At 35.2% G+C, this 24,890-nt stretch overlaps 11 protein-coding genes and 1 non-coding gene across 12 annotated transcripts, besides 1 other annotated feature; 4 read left to right on the plus strand and 8 right to left on the minus strand.

Annotated features, from left to right (window-relative positions):
- Window positions 1–20: part of a mobile genetic element that runs on past the window's edge.
- A 222-nt stretch (window positions 21–242) lies between these two features.
- Window positions 243–1,953, minus strand: TVAGG3_0860740 (zinc finger MYND domain containing protein 10 family; the record flags this gene model as incomplete). The annotated part of the gene is made up of 1 exon (XM_001321640.2): window positions 270–1,370. The coding sequence occupies one exon, from the start codon at window positions 1,368–1,370 to the stop codon at window positions 270–272; it is 1,101 nt and encodes a 366-aa protein (XP_001321675.1).
- Window positions 1,954–6,888: 4,935 nt separating this feature from the next.
- TVAGG3_0860750 (lipid binding) lies at window positions 6,889–8,574 on the plus strand (the record flags this gene model as incomplete). The annotated part of the gene is made up of 1 exon (XM_001321638.1): window positions 6,953–8,416. One exon carries the CDS (start codon window positions 6,953–6,955, stop codon window positions 8,414–8,416), a length of 1,464 nt encoding a protein of 487 aa, XP_001321673.1.
- A 161-nt stretch (window positions 8,575–8,735) lies between these two features.
- TVAGG3_0860760 (proteasome regulatory particle assembly) lies at window positions 8,736–9,428 on the minus strand (the record flags this gene model as incomplete). The annotated part of the gene is made up of 1 exon (XM_001321637.1): window positions 8,736–9,428. The coding sequence occupies one exon, from the start codon at window positions 9,426–9,428 to the stop codon at window positions 8,736–8,738; it is 693 nt and encodes a 230-aa protein (XP_001321672.1).
- Window positions 9,429–9,489: 61 nt separating this feature from the next.
- Window positions 9,490–10,854, minus strand: TVAGG3_0860770 (cysteine-type peptidase protein; the record flags this gene model as incomplete). The annotated part of the gene is made up of 1 exon (XM_001321636.2): window positions 9,538–10,845. The coding sequence occupies one exon, from the start codon at window positions 10,843–10,845 to the stop codon at window positions 9,538–9,540; it is 1,308 nt and encodes a 435-aa protein (XP_001321671.1).
- Window positions 10,855–11,356: 502 nt separating this feature from the next.
- Window positions 11,357–12,718, minus strand: TVAGG3_0860780 (uncharacterized protein; the record flags this gene model as incomplete). Its single annotated transcript, XM_001321635.1, has 1 exon — window positions 11,357–12,718. One exon carries the CDS (start codon window positions 12,716–12,718, stop codon window positions 11,357–11,359), a length of 1,362 nt encoding a protein of 453 aa, XP_001321670.1.
- Window positions 12,719–13,135: 417 nt separating this feature from the next.
- On the plus strand, window positions 13,136–13,456 carry TVAGG3_0860790 (RNase H2-C domain-containing protein; the record flags this gene model as incomplete). Its single annotated transcript, XM_001321634.1, has 1 exon — window positions 13,136–13,456. One exon carries the CDS (start codon window positions 13,136–13,138, stop codon window positions 13,454–13,456), a length of 321 nt encoding a protein of 106 aa, XP_001321669.1.
- A 264-nt stretch (window positions 13,457–13,720) lies between these two features.
- TVAGG3_0860800 (Chain P Ribosomal Protein S19) lies at window positions 13,721–14,218 on the minus strand (the record flags this gene model as incomplete). The annotated part of the gene is made up of 1 exon (XM_001321633.2): window positions 13,773–14,207. The coding sequence occupies one exon, from the start codon at window positions 14,205–14,207 to the stop codon at window positions 13,773–13,775; it is 435 nt and encodes a 144-aa protein (XP_001321668.1).
- A 317-nt stretch (window positions 14,219–14,535) lies between these two features.
- TVAGG3_0860810 (arginase family) lies at window positions 14,536–14,970 on the minus strand (the record flags this gene model as incomplete). The annotated part of the gene is made up of 1 exon (XM_001321632.1): window positions 14,536–14,970. The coding sequence occupies one exon, from the start codon at window positions 14,968–14,970 to the stop codon at window positions 14,536–14,538; it is 435 nt and encodes a 144-aa protein (XP_001321667.1).
- A 116-nt stretch (window positions 14,971–15,086) lies between these two features.
- On the minus strand, window positions 15,087–15,380 carry TVAGG3_0860820 (arginase protein; the record flags this gene model as incomplete). The annotated part of the gene is made up of 1 exon (XM_001321631.1): window positions 15,087–15,380. One exon carries the CDS (start codon window positions 15,378–15,380, stop codon window positions 15,087–15,089), a length of 294 nt encoding a protein of 97 aa, XP_001321666.1.
- Window positions 15,381–15,639: 259 nt separating this feature from the next.
- TVAGG3_0860830 (cysteine-type peptidase protein) lies at window positions 15,640–17,421 on the plus strand (the record flags this gene model as incomplete). The annotated part of the gene is made up of 1 exon (XM_001321630.2): window positions 16,229–16,981. The coding sequence occupies one exon, from the start codon at window positions 16,229–16,231 to the stop codon at window positions 16,979–16,981; it is 753 nt and encodes a 250-aa protein (XP_001321665.1).
- Window positions 17,422–17,762: 341 nt separating this feature from the next.
- On the minus strand, window positions 17,763–17,834 carry TVAGG3_0860840. Its single transcript has one exon. It is a non-coding gene; the product is annotated as a tRNA-Val (tRNA).
- A 202-nt stretch (window positions 17,835–18,036) lies between these two features.
- Window positions 18,037–24,779, plus strand: TVAGG3_0860850 (uncharacterized protein; the record flags this gene model as incomplete). Its single annotated transcript, XM_001321629.1, has 1 exon — window positions 18,046–24,501. One exon carries the CDS (start codon window positions 18,046–18,048, stop codon window positions 24,499–24,501), a length of 6,456 nt encoding a protein of 2,151 aa, XP_001321664.1.
- Window positions 24,780–24,890: the final 111 nt, after the last annotated feature.

Consider the following 24,890-nt stretch of genomic DNA (forward strand, 5'->3'; position numbering starts at 1 on the left):
AGTAGTAAGTACATCCTTAAGAGTGCACTTACGCCTCACGCCAGTTGTCAAAAATTTGAATTAAAGTCAGATGGGTGTAAGTGCAGTCTTAAAGGCCAGAACTGAAAATCATGTCATAGAGGCGATATTTGCCAAAAATATATTGCAATTCATTCTAAAGAGGAATATCAACAATGAGTAGAACTCATAAGATGAATAATTCTTATAATAGAAATGAAAGCATTTTATAAAATAATCTTTATATTTATAAACACAAAATAGAATTTAATTTATTGCCCTTCTAAATTAGCGAAGATTGATAAGTAGTCAGATATCATCTGAAGCTCAGCTTGAGCCTGTTGTGGAGAAGTCTTGAAGTATTTGTTGAAACATTTATCAGAAAGTGAATTCCAGTCCCAGTTTCTGTCAAACTCTTCCTTCATTGGAGGAATCTGTTCAATAATTGCTTGGAACTTTGGAGGCGGAGGAATATTGACTCTTAAGTACTGTAGAGCTCTCTTAAGTGATTGCAATGGAGGTAACTGGTCAATTAACACTTCAGAAAGCATTCCTTCAACGTGTAAAAGTGATTCTCTCCTTGAATCATTCCAATTTGTCAATTCTAGGCATCTTGGCTCAAGAAGTTGTTGAATTGCTGTCCATGCGTGAGCTTCTGGTTTGCAAACTCTCAGGGCATCCTTCTTTTCCAGTTCAATCAATGCATTATCGCCCCATTTGAGAACTTTTCCTTTGCGAATTGTTCTCCATGGTTGTTTGATGACAAGCTCGCAAAGTGTCGGTATTAAATCATCTTCATTGACAAGGCGCTTAGTAACAGAGATCGGAAAACCTGGATCTGGCGTTGCACAGGCAATACACCAAATGATTGAAAGAGCTCCAAAACAAATTTGGAATTTTGGAAGAAGTGGATCTTGTTCCTTGGTAGGATCGATGTCACCAACATCCATCTTTGTAAGTTGTGCAAGCTTTGCTGCACAGAAATCGATTAATGGTAGTAAACCTTCTGATGAGAGACTTTCTGGTTTGAAAACAACAAAACCAAGAAGAGTAAGAAGTGTACTAAGTGATCTTTCAACAACAAATACTCTGGCGAAGGCTTGCTGTGGTAATTTGGATTTAAATTTGGAAAACATGTTGTTAAGACACATATCTGTTGCAATAAGCTCGTGCACAAGAACTTCAAACTTGTCGTGTGTCTTGATGCAATCGACAACGGACTCGAACTTGTTGGATGATGCTTCTACATGTGCTTGAACGTTAATTTTTTCAATTCCGATCATTTGTTTGAGCCATTCATGACTTCCCCATTGCTCAATTGGAATTGGCTTCAAATGCTCAACAATATTCTCGATTTCCGCTTTTGAAAACATTTGTTGAAAAAAAAAATTTTTTTACAATTCGGCTTTGAACAATTTGCGTAAATAGCAAAGACACATGACCAACCATATGTAAAGTGGCTTAAAATACTTTTGGCATAGCAATAGCTATTCTCTGAAGCAACAGAACAACAATGGCTCAGAATTTCCAAATAGTTATTTGTGAAGTAACTTGATTTATATGAAGAAGTCCAATAGAGATGAGATATCAATTGCTAACAGATGAAGTCAAGTTATTTATACCCTCAATTTTTGACTTTTGCAACTTTTTCATGACCCTACCCAGGTATCTAAAATACCATTTATCGCCTTAAAAGCACCCTTAATTTATGCCAATTGACAAAATAAAGATATGTTTAGAATGCTGATATGATGGAGAATCATGCTGCATCATTATTGGCCAGCAATATATAATATTTAAGAAATCTACGAGATTATCTGATTTCATGAAACTCAATGTATACTAAGTTTCAGACTTTGAAATTTTAACATGTTGATATGGGTACATAGGGTTTATGATTCCAGTCATTTATTTAAAAAATTACAAAAATGAATTAATATGATGTGAGTAACAATGATAATAAACGCTTAATTACTAATATATTATTTTTTGGTAGGAATGAAATGTTTTGGTGACATTTATAGAAGTTAAGCTGAGAATCAAAAATGCAAAAATATTTTTAAATATTAGAAGCATTATTTGATGTCATTGAGTTTAGAGTCGTGTAGCTATATGAGTACAATATGTTATTGATGTATATATGCAATAATTGTGAAAATGAAATGTGAATCTCAAGATGAGTTGAATAATACTGCGTCATAATTTGAATTCAATATGTACATAACATTACTAAATGTATTTTAAGATAATACAAAAAATTAAGCTTGCAAAAAGATATCGAAATGTAATTTTCATTAGATTCAAAGATCTGCATAGATTTCGATTTTAACTATTGATGAATTTGTCAAACCTCTATAATAATAGAATGTAGAACTAATTAAATATAATTAAAATAAAAAAATACAAATTAAAGTGATATTATAAGAGATATATGTGATGTTACCAATATGACATGATATTGGAGAACTGAGAGAATTGTGATGTGAGACTAAATATGATTTTATTATGAATAGGAGAATAATTTTAGAAGAATTTCTTGAATTTAATATATCTGAATATGTAATTCGGCATATATTCTATATATATATATTGGTATATTAACTAGAAATAAGAATAGGAAAGATTGTTAATGAATAATATGAGATTAAGCGAAAATATATTGTTCTAATAGATGAGTGTGGAGATTCAATATATGTGAAGAGGGATATGTGAGAGGAAATATGTAAATTTAATAAAATATGCGATGAGAGAAAAAATAACAATGATTTATATGAAATATATGAGTATTGAAAAAGCCTGATTAGTGATTTCATGTCTGTAAAAGGAATAGATATTCTATGAGAAAGATGAAACGAATTAAAGAAGTAGAAAAAAATTTAATTAAGATTGAAAAAAAATTGGAGTTTATGCAAATTTAAATAAGAAATATATTGCTTTTGGCATGAAGATGTCATTCTGGGAGATATTGCCTCTGCATGTATCCCAGAATGGAACAATCTTTTGCAATCAGAATGTGATTGCAAAACTTTGACCGACAAGAGTGTATTGTGCACTCTTGTCGGTCGCAGTGTCTCATTCTGGGAGACATTGCCTCTGCATGTCTCCAGAATGATAGACAAGTTCCGCATTCATAACTTGAATGTGGAACTTTGACCGACAAGAGTGTACACTCTTGTCGGTCGCAGTGTCTCATTCTGGGAGACATTGCCTCTGCATGTATCCCAGAATGGAACAATCTTTTGCAATCAGAATGTGATTGCAAAACTTTGACCGACAAGAGTGTATTGTGCATCCACATTTGTCAATTAACTATGTTTTATAGAGACATCCCCTCACACATATTTTTTCTAATATAATTTTACCTTTTTAATATTTATTTTTTATTTTTTGTGCTTTATATAACTTATGGTGTGTACCGAACTATCTTACAGACTCTACTGAGCTATTTACACATATAAACATGTGACAATAACGCATACATACTCCCTTCGTATTCTGATCTCATGACATATTATCGCAAAAACTATATTTATACAACACACCTCATAAAGTCTCATTTTAGCCCTATCTAAGCGTTCAAAACCTATTTTCCCGCGTAATCTGATTCTTCAGGCTCCGCTGATTCGATTTCTGCTGTCAGATCGTGAAAATATGCATCACATAACAAGATAAACCCAAATTACTTAACTTAATATTTTCCTTAAAATTTCCTATTCCTCGCTATGGGATATTTATATATCTTCCGTTTCCCTCACAAATATATTTAATTTTCTGAATAATACGTATAATAAAATGAATAACTCAAAAACTAAAATACAATATTAATATTGGGTAATGACTCGATATGATCAAAACTTTTGAATTCATACATTTTTTGAAAAATTTGGATTTTTCAAAAATGATTTTGTTTGAGCATGAACGTGAAGCGAAATTTTAAGGAAAATATTAAGTTAAGTAATTTGGGTTTATCTTGTTATGTGATGCATATTTTCACGATCTGACAGCAGAAATCGAATCAGCGGAGCCTGAAGAATCAGATTACGCGGGAAAAATAGGTTTTGAACGCTTAGATAGGGCTAAAATGAGACTTTATGAGGTGTGTTGTATAAATATAGTTTTTGCGATAATATGTCATGAGATCAGAATACGAAGGGAGTATGTATGCGTTATTGTCACATGTTTATATGTGTAAATAGCTCAGTAGAGTCTGTAAGATAGTTCGGTACACACCATAAGTTATATAAAGCACAAAAAATAAAAAATAAATATTAAAAAGGTAAAATTATATTAGAAAAAATATGTGTGAGGGGATGTCTCTATAAAACATAGTTAATTGACAAATGTGGATGCACAATACACTCTTGTCGGTCAAAGTTTTGCAATCACATTCTGATTGCAAAAGATTGTTCCATTCTGGGATACATGCAGAGGCAATGTCTCCCAGAATGAGACACTGCGACCGACAAGAGTGTATTGTGCACTCTTGTCGGTCAAAGTTCCACATTCAAGTTATGAATGCGGAACTTTCTATCATTCTGGGAGACATGCAGAGGCAATGTCTCCCAGAATGAGACACTGCGACCGACAAGAGTGCACAATACACTCTTGTCGGTCAAACTTCCGCATTCAAGTTATGAATGCGGAACTTTCTCATTTCGAGACCTCGAAAAGAACCTCACATCGACTCTCTCTTTCCGGCATCTTTACCGCATAGAAAGCTGCTCGTTCGCAACTTTGTGTGCAATCTAAGAGATGATTGCGGTAAAGATGCCGGGAAGATTGACGCTGCAGCAGAGAATCACTACGGCTCTCTTTTACCGGCATCTTTACCGCATAGAAAGCTGCTCGTTCGCAACTTTGTGTGCAATCTAAGAGATGATTGCGGTAAAGATGCTGCAGCCCCAGGCCGCACTCAGATTTCATCCCGCTACACAATTGTTCATCCAACAACTGTCATAGAGGTTGAAATTTTCGACCAGAAGTGAAACATATCATTTTTAAGACTGCGGCGCGCAAGCAAGTTTGAACCTTTCAAGGGTGATCAGTCCTTTACTCATTTCAAGACCTCTTGTTGCCTGATAAAACGATACTTCCTTCCTTGTGAGCCATTGAAAACCGCCCAACCGTCACAACTTGCTTCCTAAATTTTATTTGCGGAGTAATTATCATGCATATTTTATCGGATAATAATATCAAAGCTAAATTTCATATTATTTTTTAAAGATATGCATTTTCTGTCTAAATTTATTTTTTCTGTTTCCAATTCACGGAATAATATTCTTACAAGCATATACATAGCTAATATATATCATTTTAATAATAATAAAACCAAAATGATGTATTCTTCATATAGTTATTTAAAATTCGTTAACTAGAATTGTATTCAGAACGAGGCAAAGTTAGGAGATACATAAAAACCAATAACTTGATAAGTGATACCTTTTTTCCTGATATATATATATGTGTTAATGTCAAACACGATTTGGAAAAATTAATTCTTTAAATCGGCTTATGAATAAGACCAACATCAAAGACATGGCTAATAAATTAATAAATCAATGTTTAATTACCGATTCATGCATTTTTTTCAAAATTTCAAATTTCAAATTTTTGTTTCTCCAAAATATTAATTGTTTCCACTAGATTAACAAATAAACAATAAATTGGAATAATGTAATGCCCAATCATTCATTTTAAATTTTAGATTTAAAACAATATTTTTCTCCATATTATTATAACATGAATCGCTATGATATAAGAAATATATTTTCAATATTGAAATTGAAAAATTCTAAAATTTTTGAAATTCAATTTGAGTGTGATGATCGATAACATATATTTTTTAATTAAAATATTGTGTCGCTATCATATAAATATACTATTTCTAAATTAAAAATAGAAAAAAAGTACTATTTAATGATGAAATTGCAAATAATATCAATATATATATATTCATGCTGATATATTTTGGGAACAGATTGGAAATCACATAAATAGGATTGTGTTAGTTTGTCATGGATATAAAACAAATTTTCGAGCTAATTGAGCGAATTTAAATCACAAACACTTATATTTTCTATTACAAGGTATATTTGTAATATACAACCAGTAAATAGCTTTCTCTAACTTTTACCAGCTTAGATGATAGCAAATTAGATACGAATTTCATGACCCCTCACCAAATTCCATTAAAACATATACAAATAAAAGTACTAAGTGGGTATCATCTAACCCTAGAATTATAGCTCCTAGGACTCATCCTAGATGGTAGTTCTGGAAAAACACCTGGTTTTTGGAGTTGCAAAAGTTAAAAATTGAGGGTATTGCACAATTTGTTGAATTATATGAATAAGAGGATATAAATATATTTCTGTAGTATGCGCCTAGCACAAAACTGATAGAATACAATATTGAGAATCATGAAAATCTGAAATAAAAATATTGTATTTGAGATTTCTATACAATCAATGCATAGATTATCGTGATGTAATATCATGGCATTACCCTTATTTGTCGAAAACCATTAATCATTACTTTGTGAATCATTTTTTTGAACCTTTTATGATAAAATTCATTGTTAACAACCATTGCTTCAATAACAATCATATTATTGCCTGAAATGACTTACAGAAAAGGTAAAGAATAAGAGTGAAATACCAAATTTGGAAAAGAGAGTTATAAATTACTCTGAAATCAATTAAAACAAGAAATATCAACATTTAATGCTGGTATGAACTATTATTCAGATATAAATAATATCCCGATTTACGATAACTATGGTGTTTTTCAATGGAATGTAAAATTTCCCAAATTCAATGAGAATGAAACCACACATTTTTACATTAAGATTACCAATACATTTCCCAAATGTTTTGACGAGAAACCTTTGACCAGGTTTTCAATAAGGTTCTCAATTTCAATTTTTTGAGATAAAACAAATTTTATCTCAATTTAAATGTTTCTTTTCTATCTCAACGTAGCAGCGAGCTCCACAATATTTGATACAATGAAGAACAAAAAGCAAACAAATGTGATATTGGAGAAAGAGCCGGCCTTCAAATCTCTTCAGTATGAAACTGATATCAGTGAAGAAGAAGAAAACCACGATATTTCAATAGAAATTACAAGTAAAAACTATGAGTTAACAAAACAAGCAAGATTAAACTTCTACTATTCCACAATAACTATTAGATCTGGAGTAGAATTTACGAAAAATTTTGCACTAGGAGAAACAATTGAATCTTCTATAGGTGGATCTATTTTTATTACTTCATGCATGCTTCATACATTTGGAAATGAAAAGCCAATTAAGTTTTCTCACAATCAAGCGACGAATGGTGGTGCTATTTTCTCATTTGGATCATCAGTATTTCTTACTATCTGCATGTTAGATTCAAATGTAGCTTATAAATATGGAGGCGCTGTATATTACTCCGGAATTATCCCAGAAGAGGAATACAAAGGTTATCCAGTACAATTCATAGCAAATAAGTGCATACTTAGCAATAATATTGGATCAGAATGTGGCGGAGCCTTATTCTTTTCCTCAACTTTGGAAATTTATTTTGATCAATGCCAAATCATGAATAACACAGCAGCATATAGTGGTGCAGGCATATTTTCTAGTAATGTTGACTTTTTGAAAGTGATAAACTCCTTGTTAGCATACAATAATCTTACATTTGCTCCTTTATATGATCCTAACATCTCTAATTCATTTACTCTGATGCTTCCTTTTGTAGATGATCAAGTACTAGATGGAATAAGAGGTGGTGGTGCTATTGGTTTCATATCACCAAATAATGCAAATCTTCAAAAAGAAAAAGGTTATTTTTATTCACAAGGAAACTGCTACTCATATAATAATGCCAGAAATACAGCATCAAATAAGCGCAAAGTTACAGGAAACGCAATTTATATTCAAGGCAATGCAAAATTTGAATCAATTGATGATGTGATTCCAAATTACAAAGATAATGGGTTGTATATTGCTTTTTCTGGTTCACAAGCAATATCTCCTGTTATTAAACTCAGTAATATCTACAATGGCGCTGGAAATATTTGTCCAGGAAATACAGATCAGGCTGATACAGTATTTACTTTTGCGAAGAAGCAAATAAAAGAAGAGATATCAAATATACTGCCAACGAAATACTCTTTTAATTCGATTTCATTCACAAGAAAAGTATCCATCACAAAGAATATTATGAATCGACTTCCAAATGGAGTTTCTTTTGCATCTGGTTCAATCATTAATCCCTATCAAACTCCAGATGCAACAACAGCTTCATCAATTAGTATAAATAATGTTGAAGAAAATGAATCAAATTCAAATTCAACAATTGAATCAAGCACATTAAATAAGACACAACTATATATATTGCTTTTGTTGCTCTTGCTATTATCTCTGTTATTTTAGTCGTTAAGAAGTTGATTAATAATGGATATTCCGGGTTTTCAAATGTTGAAGTTGCAGAAGAAGTTACAATAGCTGCCAAAGTTCAGCCGTTATGGTCAAACCATAAATCATAGCAAAAGGATTCATTTGACAATGAATTATAGAAAATATATTTATATCAATGTTTGTTGTTTGTAATTATAAAAAAATAGAATTTAAATAACGTGAATTTCTTTTTTTGAACATAATAAAGATCATAAATTGACTACAAACAACATATTCATGGATGGATCTATTTAAATGAAATCAAGTATGGAACAATGTATTGATTTCATTTAAATCACTCTTTAATATGAAAAGAAAGCGTCTTATGTAGGAACTTTTGCACCATGTGAAATAAGAAGTTCAACTGTTTCTTTTCTATTATTACATGCTGCAAGATGAAGAGGGGTTTGCCCTTTTTTATCTCTTTCATTGAGATTTGCACCATGTGAAATAAGAATTTCAGCTGCTTCTTTACAATTATTTTCTGCTGCAAAATAGAGAGCAGTACAACCATTTCATCTTTTTCATTGATATTGGCACCATGTAAAATAAGAAGTTCAGCTGTTTCTAAGCTGTTATTTTGTGCTGTATAATGAAGAGCGGTAGATCCTTTTCCATCTTTTTCATTGATATTTGCACCATGTGAAATAAGAAGTTCAGTTATTTCTTTACTGTTATAAAATGTGGCTATAAGAAGAGCAGTTTCTCCATAATAATCTTTTTCATTAATATTTGCACCATGCAAAATAAGAAGTTCAGCTATTTCTAAGCTGTTATTTTGTGCTGTATTATGAAGAGCTGTAGCTCCATCTTCATTTTTTTCATTGATGCTTACACCGTGTGAAAGGAAGTATTCGAAAAGGGATGGAATATTAAATATCAGTGAATAAACAAAGTATTTGCCAAAATCTAAATAAACTAAAAATGCATCAAGATTATTATATTTTGCACAATCTTTTAAATCAATCCTTAAATTGTATTCATTCATCAAAATCAACGTCTCTCATTGAATAAAGCTAATTAATTTAATCCATTAATATTAATATTCATTGCTTAAAAATTGAATTTTTTTTTAAATATACTTAAAATAAATGAGTTTAAACTACTTCTATGACTGGAACAAAGGCATCCAATGTAATGCCGATGTCGTGGTCGAAATCCTGGTTGATGAGACCATAGCCGTCAATTCCCCAGAAATCTGACCAAGAATTCTGGATTTCCCAGTACTTTGTTCCATCCTTGGCGACACCCCAGCCTGTGAGAGTTACAGCGTGTGTAAGATCATCGAGTGTGGCCGATTTTCCTGGGAAAACACCTGGTCCTTGATATTTGGCGAAACTCGAGTCAGTTGCAATGGCAACAGCGACTGGGCCGTAGAGATAAAGGGCGCGCTTGAGCTGTTCGACGTCTTTTGGCTCGACTTGCCAGCAATCTTTGACAATTACGTTCATTGAGTGATTATTTGTTGGACAATAGCCTCCGAGGCCGATGTATGGGTAGTCATCCTCGAGAACAAGTTTCATCTGCTTCTGCTGCATTACTCTGAAGGCTGCATCTGTAAATCCATCGAAACATGCGAAATTGTGGTCATTCCATGTGCAATCAACGATCTGCTGTACTGAAACCTTTGTTGTCTTGTTTGTTCTCATAGAGATCTGTGATGAAATTGATGTTGCGGCGGCTTGGGCCCAGCATGAACCACAATTTGCTTGGTCACGTGGCATAGCAACAACATTCGGTAGGTTACGCCATGAGAATGACTCTGGGAGATCGCCCTTGAAGTCAATGTGCTTCGTTGGGCAGTAATTTGTATTCATTTTAGATTGACGAAGAGTTGGACCAGAAGAGTTGCCTCCAACGCAGCCTGTTGGAATTATAAATGGTGCCTCGTCAACAACTGGGCCGAAATCGAAAACATCGAAGTAATAATCGGCTGGATGAGATCCACGAATCGAAGCGCCATGGTTCCAAAGACGAACTGGTTCTAATGTCTCATAATCGCAATACACGCGATAGAACCATTGATTTACTGGCATTTCAACCTTCTTTTCCCACATATGGCATTTGCGGCCAAGAACAACAGTTACGCCTGCATATTGATAGTTTTCGTAATCAGTTGGTAAGTATTGGAGGACCTCTGTTGGTCCTTTCTTGTACATACATGTCATATGATCAAATTTTGGCTGCATATTGTAGGTTTTATCGTTTACAAAGTAAACATTTCTTGAAACACCGCTGTATGCAATCTCTGCCCAACGCTGTTTAGCGTTATCAACGTAAACTGTAAATGGTTCTACGATTTTCTGATAAGGAATGCTCCATGTGCCTTGAAGTTTGTATGCCTTTGGCCATTTAGGCATATCAATACTATTTGAAGATGAAAGGAATAAAGATAAAAGAGCCATCAAAAAAATTTTTTTCTAAAAAAATAATCGTCACCCGCAGTGATTAAGAAAATCAATATAAATTTCAGCAAATCAATGATCTCTAATCGAAATATTTTATTTTTCATGCTTGATGTCTACGAAAATAAGGCAAATTATTGTTTCAAAATTCAAATTCATCGGTCTTTATTAGCAATTATCCCAGTATATCACTATAGTCAAGATTTTATGAACACGTAGGTGAATCTTGCTTTTCTAATTTATACGTTTTGCTCAATTCAATTCAAATTTCGATTTTACAATCATTTTTGTGTTGGGTAAATAGCTGAGCTAAAAATTAAACATGATAGAAATAATATTTACTATACAAAAAATGAATTTTCAGATATTTTGATAATGTTCAAAATAATATCAAGAAAAAACATTAACTCTATAAAAAGATACAAACAAAGATAATATAAAAGATACTCATGATAGACTTCATTGTCAATCATGTGTTTTCTAAATAAATTTCAGCAACTAAAGAAATATATCATAAATGAGATGCAATAAACTTATCCATAGGGATAAGTATTAGTGCAGAAAGCAATATAATAGATACTACATAAAAAATTAAACAGATAATAAAAACAAATTCATCTGGTTGATTTTCAACAGTAGATGATATATGGAAAGATATATATGAGTTGTTCTGCGTATTAAATCTGCATCTAAAGAACGTTTGAGGAAGGTTTAAATGGCCATTGACTTCATCAAACCTATTTTTAGAGAATTTGCAGTATTCAAAACGCGATTCCGGTATTTTATTACTAAAATAGACAGAACTGACTATTTTTCCTTCATTCGAATTAAATGTCAAATTTTGAAATACAAATTTCAAAGTTTCATTAGTTTGTATTGCGATATCGAATGCTCCAGACAATCTTCCACTATTTTCAGAGAACAGAGATGAGTTTGCATTAACGCTACAGTCTTCTATTTTCACAACTGAACCTTCATTCGTTGCCCAGTTTGAATTGAATGTAGAACCGTCAATTGTAAAGTTTGAGATCTGAATTGATATGAACGGATGGCCAACAACAGTGTTAGAAGAAACTGTTGAGTTAATAACCCAAGAATTGCTATTATAAAGGGCAAAAGCAGTGTCAGAGCATGAATTATTAACAAATATAGTTGAATTCAGTACTAATGATGTTTCATTTGTTAACTGTGATGAAATAATTGAATCAGCTATATTATTCTCAACAATTGTTTGATTTAAGAACTGTATTGATGATCTTGGTGCAAATACAAGCGCTGACTCTGATGCAAAGTTCTCTTTCACCTTGGAATTTGAGATATTTATAGAAGACATCGTCATTGAATGAACTAGAGCTCCATAGTTATTAGTTATAAGCGAATCTTCAATTGTTATATTTGCAAGAGAGTCTCCAACTATTAATGCTGATGAACCACAGAAATTATTTGTAAAATTGGATTTTGTGATGTAAACAATAATGAAAAACCATGATCCAAATAAAGGAGAGTTCGGAGAACTATTGTTTCTAAATACAGTTTGCGAAATTTCTGATGCTGCGTTTGTAAAATCAAATAAAGGTATTGGACCTCGAGACAATTGAGTGTTTTCTTCAACAGTCATATTCATTAGGCCTAAAATAGCGGTGGAAAGTCCGACAAGTGATGTTGCCTCTACAATATTCTTAGTTATCGTGCCATTTGCGATAATTGCGGTACAATTGTTAAAAGTAAGCATAGGGAAATCAAATGAAACTTGGTTGTTGTTGAATGAACAGTTAACGAAATAAACTAACTCCATTCCTTGTACAGAAATAATTGGATATTTAAAATTGATGAAAGTAAGTCCAACGAATAAGGATTCGTTAAAAGGAGACATTTCTATATAAAAATCTTGAATTGAAGGTTCATATAATGAGCCATCAATAATTGTAGGATTTCCACTGACTCCTCCGCCAGTATTGAGTACATAAGTAGACACATTCCGGAATTTTTCAAGTTGTTCTGTTGTATTTAGGATCTTATCAGTAATAACAATAATATCATCTCTTTTAAAACGAGATACAGCAATATCCCAATCACAGGGCCATAAAGAATGACATATAGTTCTATTGTCTGCTTTCCACTTGACATAATATTCTGTTGAAAGTGAAAAATAGAATAGAAAACATATCATTATATGAACAAATCAGAATATAAATATGATAAATTTATTTGAATTAAAGAATATGTACTATTCTTTAAATGAAATCGGTGAAATATGATTCATTCTTATTTTTGTCAATTTTTCTCAAAAATGAGTGTGAAAGTTGAATGGATTCCTGGCCGTTTACCAACAGACCATGAAGCAAATGTTGAAGCATATTTTGATTCTCGAGTCAAAAAGCTTGATAATGGCTACTTAGTTGGCTTCTTTAGAGGAAGAGAATTATGTGGTAAACCATTAGAGTTACCAGAAGGATATACTCAAAAGATAGTCAAAATAGAAGATGGCCACATCAAAGATTTTAAAGAAGTTTCAAAAGTTACAATGTGGGATCTTAACAAACCACAATTAGATAAAGCAGCAGATTTCTTTGATCTTGTAGAAATATCACAAGCCTTAGCTTCTGATTAATTACCTTATTATAGACATTATTATTGTTTTATTGATATAAATTGTTTATATTATTGCATTTACTTTTCCAAACAATATAATTCTTCTAGAAAAATATTTCTCACATTCTAAACTGAGTAGTTTGAATTAGAATATTTATAGAATTAATTTTTGTAAGTCCAGAAACTCAAGCAAATGCTAATATAGATGTTTTCAAGCAAGACAATTCAAATGTAATAGATTTCAGTCGTAAAAAATTCACTTTTCGATGTGTGGTCATATCAAATAATTTTTAAAATCGAGATTTTTATTTTGTAATATGTAATAAGAAAATTGTTTATTTGAGGGATGTAGCAGAAGATGAGCGTGTAGCGCCGACACCAGCCTTGGAGTGCTTAACAACCTTCTTGGATGGGGCGAAGTCAGCGAGAACGTGGCCGATCATTTCTGGCTTGATTTGGACCTCAAAGAAAACATGGCCATCATAGATGCCGATAACGTTATCGACGAATTCTGGAAGGATAACCATATGGCGGAGGTGTGTCTTGACAACTGGTGGGCGAACACCAGCCTGGCCTTCAACAGCCTGACGAGCCTTCTTAAGCTTCTCAATAAGGTGAACGTGCTTAAGATCGAATGAGCGGGAGATGAAACGGCGGCGCTTTGTTGGAAGAAGTTCAACAAAGTCCTTGAGCTCCATAGCACGGAGGTCATCGAGTGTCTTGCCGCGGTATGTATAGTTACGCTGTGCGAACTTGCCAGATGCTGACATGAGAAAGGTCGACCAAAACGATAGAACGAGTTTACATTCTCTTTCTTATATTCAGAGAAAATAAATATGATATTCTTATTATAGATAGATTGTCATATACAAATTCATCGGAAAATTTTAAAGATTATTCGTCTAGCGAAATTTTCAATTTTTTTCAAAACTATAATTTCATTCAAAATAAAGAAGACTAAAAGCCCACCTTTTTATACATTATCTGATCCTATTATGTCAACATCAAGAAATGAAGAAATAATGAATTTTATTTTATTTTCTTTAAATGTATAATGCTCATGATGGAAAAAAATGTAATTTAGAAGAACTAGTATGTTTAGAAGATTGGAAGGCTATGAAGTAATGCACGGAGTTTGATAACCTCACGTGGCATTGGTTCAGCAACAGTAAGGCCGACAAGATCATAGTTCTTAGCAACATCACTGATAATACGAGTAACAGCTTCAATACGGAGACCATCTGGATCAAAACCAACTGCAATTTTAAGTTGAGTTGGTTCTAAAACATCTAAGTCGAAGTGAATAAGGATTTTAGACTTTCCTGTCTGTTTGATCCAGTCTAAGATCTCCTGTGAGCTTTTGTTCGCAACTTCACATGAAATGTAAGGAATCTTGAGATCTTTGCGGCACTGTTCAGCTGGTTCTCCGAAATATCTCAAACCAACAAAGAGAGCATTGTTTGCAGGGACTGTCTTTGGTAACATTGCTGTGATTTCTTTATCGCCAAGACCTAATGTTTGAGCCAAAGCCATGGCGTGGAAACCAGTGTAATCATCTCCTGGAACACCAAGATCTGGATGTGCATCAATCCAGAGAATTGCAACATCATCTGGATATTGTGAAGCAAGGTATGTAAATGGAGCGACGCTTACAGCGCAATCACCACCAAGTGTGACAATTTTCTTTGGCTTTTTAATATCGAAAATATCTTATAGGCAAAGATTCCATTTTCTGTAGCAACAGCTTCAGGTGAGTCATCAAGAGATACTGGAACCTTTTCCATTGGAACAGATGATACTGGAGCAAGCCATTGAAGTAATTCTGAACCAATAACGTAACCTTGAGCAGCAACCTTTGGTTCAAGCTCGGTAACATAGCTTGCAATATTATTGGTTTCGCCACCTTGCCATTGTGGGAAAACAAGACGAAGTTTTTCACACATTGTTTGTTAAAGTGAAGTTTTATTAGAAAATTTGAAAGGCTGCAATTCTGACATCTACGATTGGTCACATCACTTTACTATGAATTATAATGGTTTAAAACATTTGTACATTTGATAAACCAAATATTAAATTGAATAATATTCAATTAATTGAATTAAATGAAATTTGAAAAATCAAGGATTGGCCGATGGTTTTTTATTGGATCATACGTTCAACTTGAAAAGATGATTTTTATTAGACTTTCATTTATTGTGTGAGCATTATTCTAACTCGGCTGCTAAACATCATATTCAGGATATTTCCATGAAATATCAAATATATCAAGTGATTTATTTATTAAAGAGTCTACTCTTTTAAAACTCACTACTACACGCGCTGATTTAAAGTTTTTTAAATGCTTATATTTTTTGAATATAATTTTCAATAAAAATAGAACAGCTAGCATCTTTAGTTTAAGGATATCTTAGTTGCACTAAAATATTGAAGTTTTACATTTAATTGAAAAAAAATTATCAAAACTGCTTTAAGACCAGTTTTGATTAGAGATATGAATCAGCACCAAAAAATCCATTGAAGAATAAACTTCATTTTGTTTAAATACCGTATTGAAATTGATCGAAATTTCAAATATAAAAATCTTGGCGGAAAACTCGTTGGAATAAGTTGACAAGTGATACCATCGATTGAACAGTAATAATCCGTTAGTGGCTTTGTTTTCTCAAAAACAGTTTTCATTTCACTTTGAACTAAATTCAGTAGGAAATTACGATGTACTTTATGAATAATTCGTTAAAAATTGAGAACTCTAAGCGAAAATATTGAATGCTCAGATTTTAACACAAGATAAATGAGCGCAAAAAAGAACATTAAGAAGTACGCAACCGAAATTACTAACATTCCAACAAGCAGAATCCCAACTAACTTGAAGCGCGTTGGTTTTGTATGCATTAACTGCTACCTCGGAACACGTTATTCTCTTGGCGACGGTCCATTGAACGATGGCTACAACATGACTAAGTGCCTCAAGAGGTACGGCTTCCAAGTATTCTACACTTTCGATATCAAGTCAAAAGGATTCCTTGACCTTCTTGAATTCTTCCTCAAGAACGTTTCTGTTGAACTTGTCGTCTATTACGTCGGTCACGGTACAAATGTTACTGATACTAGTGGCGATGAAGCTGATAGAAGTGATGAGGCTCTCGTTTTCGTTGATAGAAACATCGTTGATGATGAATTAGAAGGAGTTGTCTCTGCAAGCAAGAATCCAGATTCAAAGGTTGTCTTCGTCTCCGACTGCTGCCACTCAGGATCCATCTGGGATATTCAGAGTGGAAACGTTAATGGCCGCAAGCTTCAAGATAGAATCATGTCTGTCTCTGCTGCTAACGATAAGCAGACAGCTAAGCAGACTGTTGCAGATAGAGTCGAGCAAGGTATGTTTACATACAACTTGATGAAGACTCTTAAGGCCGATCCAGATATGACTGCAACAGAATGCAAGAAACGTCTTGCAACTGCTCTCCGCAGATATGCACAAACTGTTACTATTGCATCTACAACTCCTGAGCTTCTTAACGAGCCATTATTCTTAATGAATTAATTTAATTTTTTCTAAACAGTTTTCAAACCTTATTTAGGCAGTACTTATTTATATACATTAAAGAATTTGAAATTAAATTAACGATCCTGTGATATTTTTCCGAATTCATATTATTCTCTGCATTTTCTGCTGAAAAATGGACTTGCTATACTGAAACTTTGGAAAATTAGCGATTTGCATAAAAAATGCATTCCTTTCTATGAAAAGATTGATAACTTATAATCTTTCATTTAAAAGGATCAAATCAATTGATATAAGTTTGCTTTCCATTCGAAAATCTTCTCCGTATTGCTGCAATGTTCAACTATTATCATTTTTTGTGAATCGATTAATTCGAAGATAAGTTGGTCATGTATGATCTATCGAATAATAGAAATTGGAGCTGGAGTACTTATGGATGTCGCTGAACCGAGTTTAGTTAACTGATGCAGACGAAATGGATCAATAAATGAGTGACGTTATCGTCTCTCTCAAATATCGTCAATATTTGAATTGATTTGTAAACTAAAAGATTGAATTATCGCACATGAAAAAATAAGGCATTTTATAAACTTATTTGATTCATAATACAAATCAAAATGTATTAGTTACAGAATGCTGATTTTACAATATGCCTTTCTAATTTGAAATGCAAAAAATGTCTAAGACTTCTCAAAATAACTACATCTATGAAATTATCATCAAGGGAGATATCGATGATTCGTGTCCCGACGAAGTTGATTATGACGTATGTTAGATGAATTTTTAGCACTTGCCCAAAAAAATTAATAAAAGAAAAAAATGTCCCAGGCCAGAATCGAACTGGCCTCTGATCCGTGTCAAGGATCTATTCTAACCAATATACTACTGGGACTTCTGAATTCTTTTTTATCTATTTTTCTAAAGATGAATAGTGAAAGTTTGATTATATTATTGAGATAAAATCCTCCGAATTATGAATCCCTATTTTTTATGATTCCTTTCTTCATCATTGACTATGATGAACCAAATAATCTAGGAATAAAATGATTTGGCAAAGCTTGGATAAAATGATCAATTTTTTTTTCACTTCTAAACAAATTTTTATGAAGAATTCGAATGATGAACTTTCCAATTATTTATTGACTGCAACAGTAAAGCCAGGTGAAGGAAACTTCAAGCCTGACATGTCAATAAAATATGAAACAATGAGTCAGTCAATTTGCAAAGATTTATCATATACTGGAAGAGTTGATCGTCAATCCATGATTGAAATCAACCATTTGCTTAAGACTACATTTGTTGCTTATGCCTGCGCAAATGGAACTCTTAAACAAACAGTTGTTCCAAAATTAGCTTCAAAACTTACATTTTCTTTAGCTATCGTCGAACTCTTGTACGAATACATGCAATTTTTGAGCGCCACATTTATGTTCGCTATTGATGATATGATGGACGAAGTTACTGGAAAAAAGGTTTCTGATTTCAACAAAACTACGGCATTAGTCGAACATCTCGTTACGCCATTCACTTCCATTGCTACATGCTGTGATGAAGAGGCACAGACATGCACACAAATTGGAAGATTTGCTGAAATTTTGCCTTTATCAACAAAAATTTCTCGTGTTTTGAAACAAATTGTCCAAGCATCAAAGAACTTTTCAGCAAACAAACCAGCTACAGAAACCAACTCCGCAATCAAATCTCTTAAAGTTCAAATTGAACCTTGGATTGCCGACTTAAACAAGTTTTTAGACAAGAACCTTGGTCTTACACGTGGTGCAATTAAGCCACAGTTTGTTGGCGGAATGCAAGAATTCATCAGAAAACTTCAAGTTCAGCAAATTAAGAGTTTCACTCATTTTGCACTCGATTGCATCATTTTATCTCGCTCAAAGCTGAAAAACTACAGACAGCATGTCATCCGCCTTAAGACAATTGCTACAAGATTAGTTAAATCTGTGGCAAAATTAAATCTCATTTTATTAAACATTTCAGCTACAGGAAAGGTTGCAGAATCAGGTCTCAAGAATGGCTTGACTGCAATCAAGCTCTTCTCCAACTTTTCTTCCGCTTACATCAAGTCAAATTGTGGTCAAGAATCTTTGATCCTCGAACACCTTGATAACTGCAAGAGGAACTTCCTCCAAGACTCAGAAACATACGAGCCATATTATACAGCAGCTACAAACCACGTTCCTCAAGAAAATTCAGTTACTAACACAAATACATCGAATTTGGACTATCTTAAGTGCAAATACTCCTCGGAATTGCCATTTGTTTACACAGTTCTTAACACTGCTTCCAATTTCTTGAACAAAAACTTTTCTCTCGGAATGAACGAAAATTATTCGCAGCAATTCAATGATTTGATTGCCGAATTGACCAAGAAGATCAACAGCGTTCCACAGAAAGGCCAGCCTATCATTCTTTACGCAAAAGCAAAGCTTGAAATCGATTATGAAAAATTTACAAATGCAATTTCCGCATTTAAGAGTAATCCACTCGATCCGATCTTCCAAGACAACGTAATTGTTTCCGCCGTTACTCTTGTCCTTTCTGCGATCAGCGTCGACGGATGTCCAGATAACATCGCCGTTGCACTTTTCTGCCTTGAACTTAGTGGCAGACTTCTTAATACCCAGCTACAGAATGGATACGACGGCATAAAATCCGCTGGAGAGATTCACGATCTGAAACCAATTGGAACAAAGCTTCTTCCTGGCTTCTTGAAGGTCATTCAAGAGGCCATCAATGCTCTAAAGAAGGATAAGGACTTCTCTGTATCATCGTTAGTCCATTCTTCAAGCATTTGGGCACAATTAACTCCATTATTCTACGCAATTTCATCTTCTACGGAAGGTGCAAACAAATCCGGTGCAACAGGAACGAATACATTAAGATTACAAACATATTGCACCTCCTACATCCAGAATGGATACAATTTCAGAATGGCAATCTGTTCAATGCTCTTCCAAGTTGCTTCTTCCATGTCAAAGTTCGGCGCTGCCAATGGGTTTGAGTCCAAGCCACTCAAAGATGCTATCTGGCAAGCTTCAAGAGTACTTTGCTTCTCTCCTGATAACGCATCTGACTTGAAGAACGCCATTTCATCAGCATTGAGTGCATTCCAGTCCCTCTATAGCTGCCCAGATGGTTTGGTCGCTCAAGCAATCGGAACTAACGCACAAGCCGCGATTAATTACGCAAGTTGCTTGGATGTCCTCTTCGTTTCCATTGAATTGTTGTTACCATCATTAATGTTGAGCTCCAACATCAGGACAATTCAATCCCATTACGAAGTTTTGGATCAGTGCATTCAAGCCCACAAACCAATCATCCATTCGGCCATTCGCTTGGTTCTTGAGTTCCAGTCAATGCTTTTCACGCTCCAGTATTTGGCTCCGGACATTGCGAACGCGGATTCAATCTTTTGTGTCTCCGAGTTCATTTACTATTCCGGCAAATACGATTTAGGCGACAAGAGTGCTGAAAACGACGTAATTGACTGCAGCGATATGTGTTCCAGTTTGGCCACTCAATTTGCTGACCAATGCAAAGAGATGGAGTTGGAAGTATCGCAGAAACAGTTCAAGCCATCGAAGATTGAGGATGTAACAGTTCCAGAATCACCATTTTTCGTTCCAGCTTTGTTTGATTTCGCAACAATGGAAGTTATTCAGACAAGAGAGCTCACTGACTCACCATTCAATGAACTATCAGGCTCTCTCTTGAAGATAATTCTCCAATACATCAAGAGAAATGAAGAATCAGGTCAAGATGACGATGAAGAAGAAACAATTCCGGAAATTCCATTCGAAACCGACTCAGAAATCACAATCAGGAAGTCCCATAAGAGAGCCGAAATGGATCCACCATTAGCTTCTCCAAAACCTCAAGCTCTTTCAATTATTCCTGCATTAGCCATGAAAAGTGCTCCAGAATCAACACCACTTCAAGATGAACCACCTTTCTCACCGGAAATTCCAAGCAGCGAACCTCCATCTTTAATTGGCTTTCCTCTCCACAATTATGTAGTCAAAAACTATCCAAAAATCGAAGCAGCCAATCTTCCACCACCAATCATGGCTGAGAACAACAAACAGAACCTTCCAATGCCTCCAACACCTCCACCTTACGCTCCTCCGCCACTTCCTGTCTCTCCTGACCCAGTTAAACCGAAATTTGACCAGAAACCGACATTTAATTTCGAAGAGAAATTACCAACATCGGAGCCATTGAGGAAGACAACAATAATTGCTCCTGGCAAGATCGATAAAAGGTCATCCACATCCAGTAGTGATCCAAGTGATGATGAATCCAGTTCCGAAATCACTGAAACATCAGATGTTCCATTTGAAACTGTTGGAATTAAAGATGTCGATTCCCTCGAGATGAAACCATTTGTTTTACCAACAACAAACGAACAACCAGTTGTCATTCCACTCAAAGACGAAGAGAAGATGAAAGAACCGGAGATGCCAACAAGAAAACAACCTGATTTACCACCTTTTTCTCCTCCTCTTCCTGAATTTCCAAAATCACAAGAGATGCAAATGCCTTTGCCACCTCCTCTTCCAGAAGTTCCTAAATCTCAGCAACTACAGATGCCATTACCTCCTCCTCTTCCCGAGCCACCAAAAGAGATGCCTCCTCCACCACCTATTCCTGAACTATCAAAGGAAATGCTTCCACCACCTCCTCTTACTCCTGTAAGAGAAATTCCGAAACAGGAAGAGTTGCTGCCAATGCCTGTTCCTGTTGAAATACAGACACAACCACTAATACATAAGAGGAAGCACCCACCGCCACCACCTGCCAATCAACCACCTCCTCCAAGAGGTCCTCCTCCAAGGAAACACTCAATGCCTTTGCAGCCAGTCATTGAGAAATCTCCTCCTCCACCGCCAGTCATGATTAGCAATCCACATCCTTCTACACCACTTAAATTCAAGGTCTCTGAGTCATCATCATCATCTTCTTCTTCGAGTTCATCATCTGATTCTGAAGAGATATTGAAGCCAGTTGAGATGCCGACATTCACTCCTCCAGGCAAATTCAATCCTCCGAAAGCTCCTGACAACAAGTACGAGATAAAGAACATCTTTGAAGCACCGAAGAAAGGAGTTTCACCTCCATCAAGGGCATTCAGTTTCGCTCCTCCTGTAAAGATGGGATCAAGTCTTCCTATTGAAGCTCCTGTCTTCACACCACCGAAGAAAGTTCAAGAACACGATGTCAAATCATCGGAGAAACAAAAGCCACTAGTCTTTGAAAAGCCAAAGGAGCAAACAACTAAAGTATCAACAAGTCCACCTCCTCCACCAATTGTTGTTGAGAAGAAACAAGAGGAAGAGCCAAAGTCAGACGAAATTGTTGTAGAAGTAACAACACCAATTCCAACAGCTTCTCAACTTCCTCCTATGTTTGCAGGAGCTCCTCCTCCTCTTCTTCCAACAGGACCATCTCCTATGATGCCTCCAATGATGCCGCACTTCCAGAGCTCCATGGGAATGCCTCCACCTCTTCCAACTGGTCCTCCAATGATGGGTAATTTCCAGACAATGCCAATGATGTTCCCTCCTCCACAGCAAGAAACAGTTTCCAAATTCAAAGAATTATCTTCTTCATCGTCATCCTCTTCAGATGATGAGGAAAGAGTGAAGATAATGACTCCACCTCCAACAAGTAATTCACACACTGATTCACTCACATTCAAGCCAACACAGTCTGCTCCTGCTGGTCCAAGTTTGGCTCAGTTACAGCAAGATCAAGCTTTCCATTTGCAATCATTAGCTCCAGGAGAGAAACTTAATTCTTCTGCCAATTTGGTGATGCCGATGCCGAAACTTCCTGATTTCGCGATCGAATCACCAGAACCAGTACCTGCTCCTAGTGCTCCTGTTGCATTTGGAAACATCATGCCAATGCCAAACATATTGACTCCTCCTCCAGCAATGCAACAAGAACAATCTCCAATTATCCAGAAATCTACACCTCCTCCAAAGAATTACGTGTCGACGCCAACATTACCAGAGCCAAGAACACCTCCGCCACCATTGCCAACAACACCTGCAAACGACAGATCGACACCTCCACCTCTTCCTTCGATGCCTTTGTCTCCTGGAAACGATACATTCAAACTGGATTCGATTCCAATGCAGAATTTGCCTCCAATGCCTTTGTTCTCTGTCGATTTGCAGTCGAAACCACAGCAGCAACAACCTGTTCCTCAAGTTCCTCAGATGCAAATGATAGACAACGATCTTCCACAAGTCCCTCAGATGCCTCCTCTTCCTTCATTCGCAATGAATCCTCCTCCTCAACAAGAAACAAAGCATTCATTTGTTGAACAGGAACCAGTCAATCCATCTCCTGTCAGGACAATTCCAGAAATTCCTCAGATGCCGGAATCACCTCCACAATCTCCTAAACCAATTGAAGAGCCTCCGAAACCAGTTGAAGAACCACCTAAACCTGTTGAAGAACCTCCGAAGATGATAGGACCTCCTCCGATCAACATCGTCATGAAACAGCCTGTTTCTAACTTACAAGTCGGTGCTCCAGAGCCAAAGGAAAAGCCAGAAGCTCCAAAACCAGCAGCACCAATTGTTATACAGATGCAACAAGGTCCAAGACAAACTTACGATTTCAACCCAGTCGAAGTTCCTAAAATCGAAGCTCCTCCAATTGTTCAACTTCCTCACCAAATCAACAATCCTTACCAAGGACAAGCGATTGTTGCGGACATGTTGTCAACACAGGCTGATATTCCTATGTCTCCAGAAGGAAACTTCGTTCAGCCTGTTCAAATCAAAGGAGAAACAGATCAGGAAATCATCGACAAATACGGAATCAAAGGAAACAATTTACTTCCTCCTGAAACACTCAGTGATCATCCAATTCCTTCCATTGCTGATGTATTGAGAATCATCAACAGAGACATTGGTTTCGACGAAGACTTGGATGCCATCATTCCAAAGCTTGATGACAGAGTTATCTATACTACTCCTTACCAACAAAGAAGAGATTCATCAGCTCCTCCTCCACCTCCTTCCAGTTACTCGATGCATAGTTCATCACAGGAGTTGCCACTAGAGTTGGGAACAAGAAGCGATGAAGCTTTCGACTTTTCTAGCTCTCAGCAGAAGACTTCTTTGTCATCGCAATTACCGCGCATTTCAAGTGAAGCAGAATTTAACTCCGCTTTTGCAATTCCTCCGGAATTACACACTGGCGAAGTCCCAATCCTCTCGAAATTGGCTGACTCTGTGAAGATAAGGACGGCCTCTCTCCCGCCTTTCAAAGGACAGCCAGCAAGGCTTCCATCCGAGCCACCGAAAGTTCCAGGAGTTGACTACTCCAGTCTTGAAGTTGCTCCGAAACCTCAGACTGGTCCTTCACAGCAAGACTTCGCTGAAGCACAACAAATCACTCAGGACATCAACAACTACTTGCCTGGCATAGAACAACAGCCGGCAAGACCTGAGTACATCCAATACGTCAAGTTCTTGATTGATAAGCTTGATGATTCAACTAAGAAACTTGAAGACAAATATTAAATTAATTATATTGGGGAGAAGCTTCCTAAACTTTTTAATCCCATAAATATGGTCATTATCTGGAATAAAGAGTTAAGCGTCATATGTCACTTTTTGTACTAAGGAAACATCGACTTTATGCGTTATGACTTTTCGATGAGGAAACAAGTGTTCACGTATTATAAACTTCCTTATTCCAATAAACCGGCCCTAAACATAATTAATTTTAAGCATTATAATGGTCTCTTTTCTATGATAACCAAATCAATTTGGTTATCATAGAAAAGCACCAAAAACTGAATAGGAATCGGCAATATGGAATTATGAAACAACTAGGATAAAATGGATATGGGACATTCATGAATGCATTCACTTTTTTTCAAGACTTTTTAATGAATTTCAAATTCCTC

Source organism: Trichomonas vaginalis, chromosome VI (genome assembly GCF_026262505.1).
Source record: "Trichomonas vaginalis G3 chromosome VI, whole genome shotgun sequence".
Taxonomy (NCBI): Eukaryota; Parabasalia; order Trichomonadida; family Trichomonadidae; genus Trichomonas; species Trichomonas vaginalis.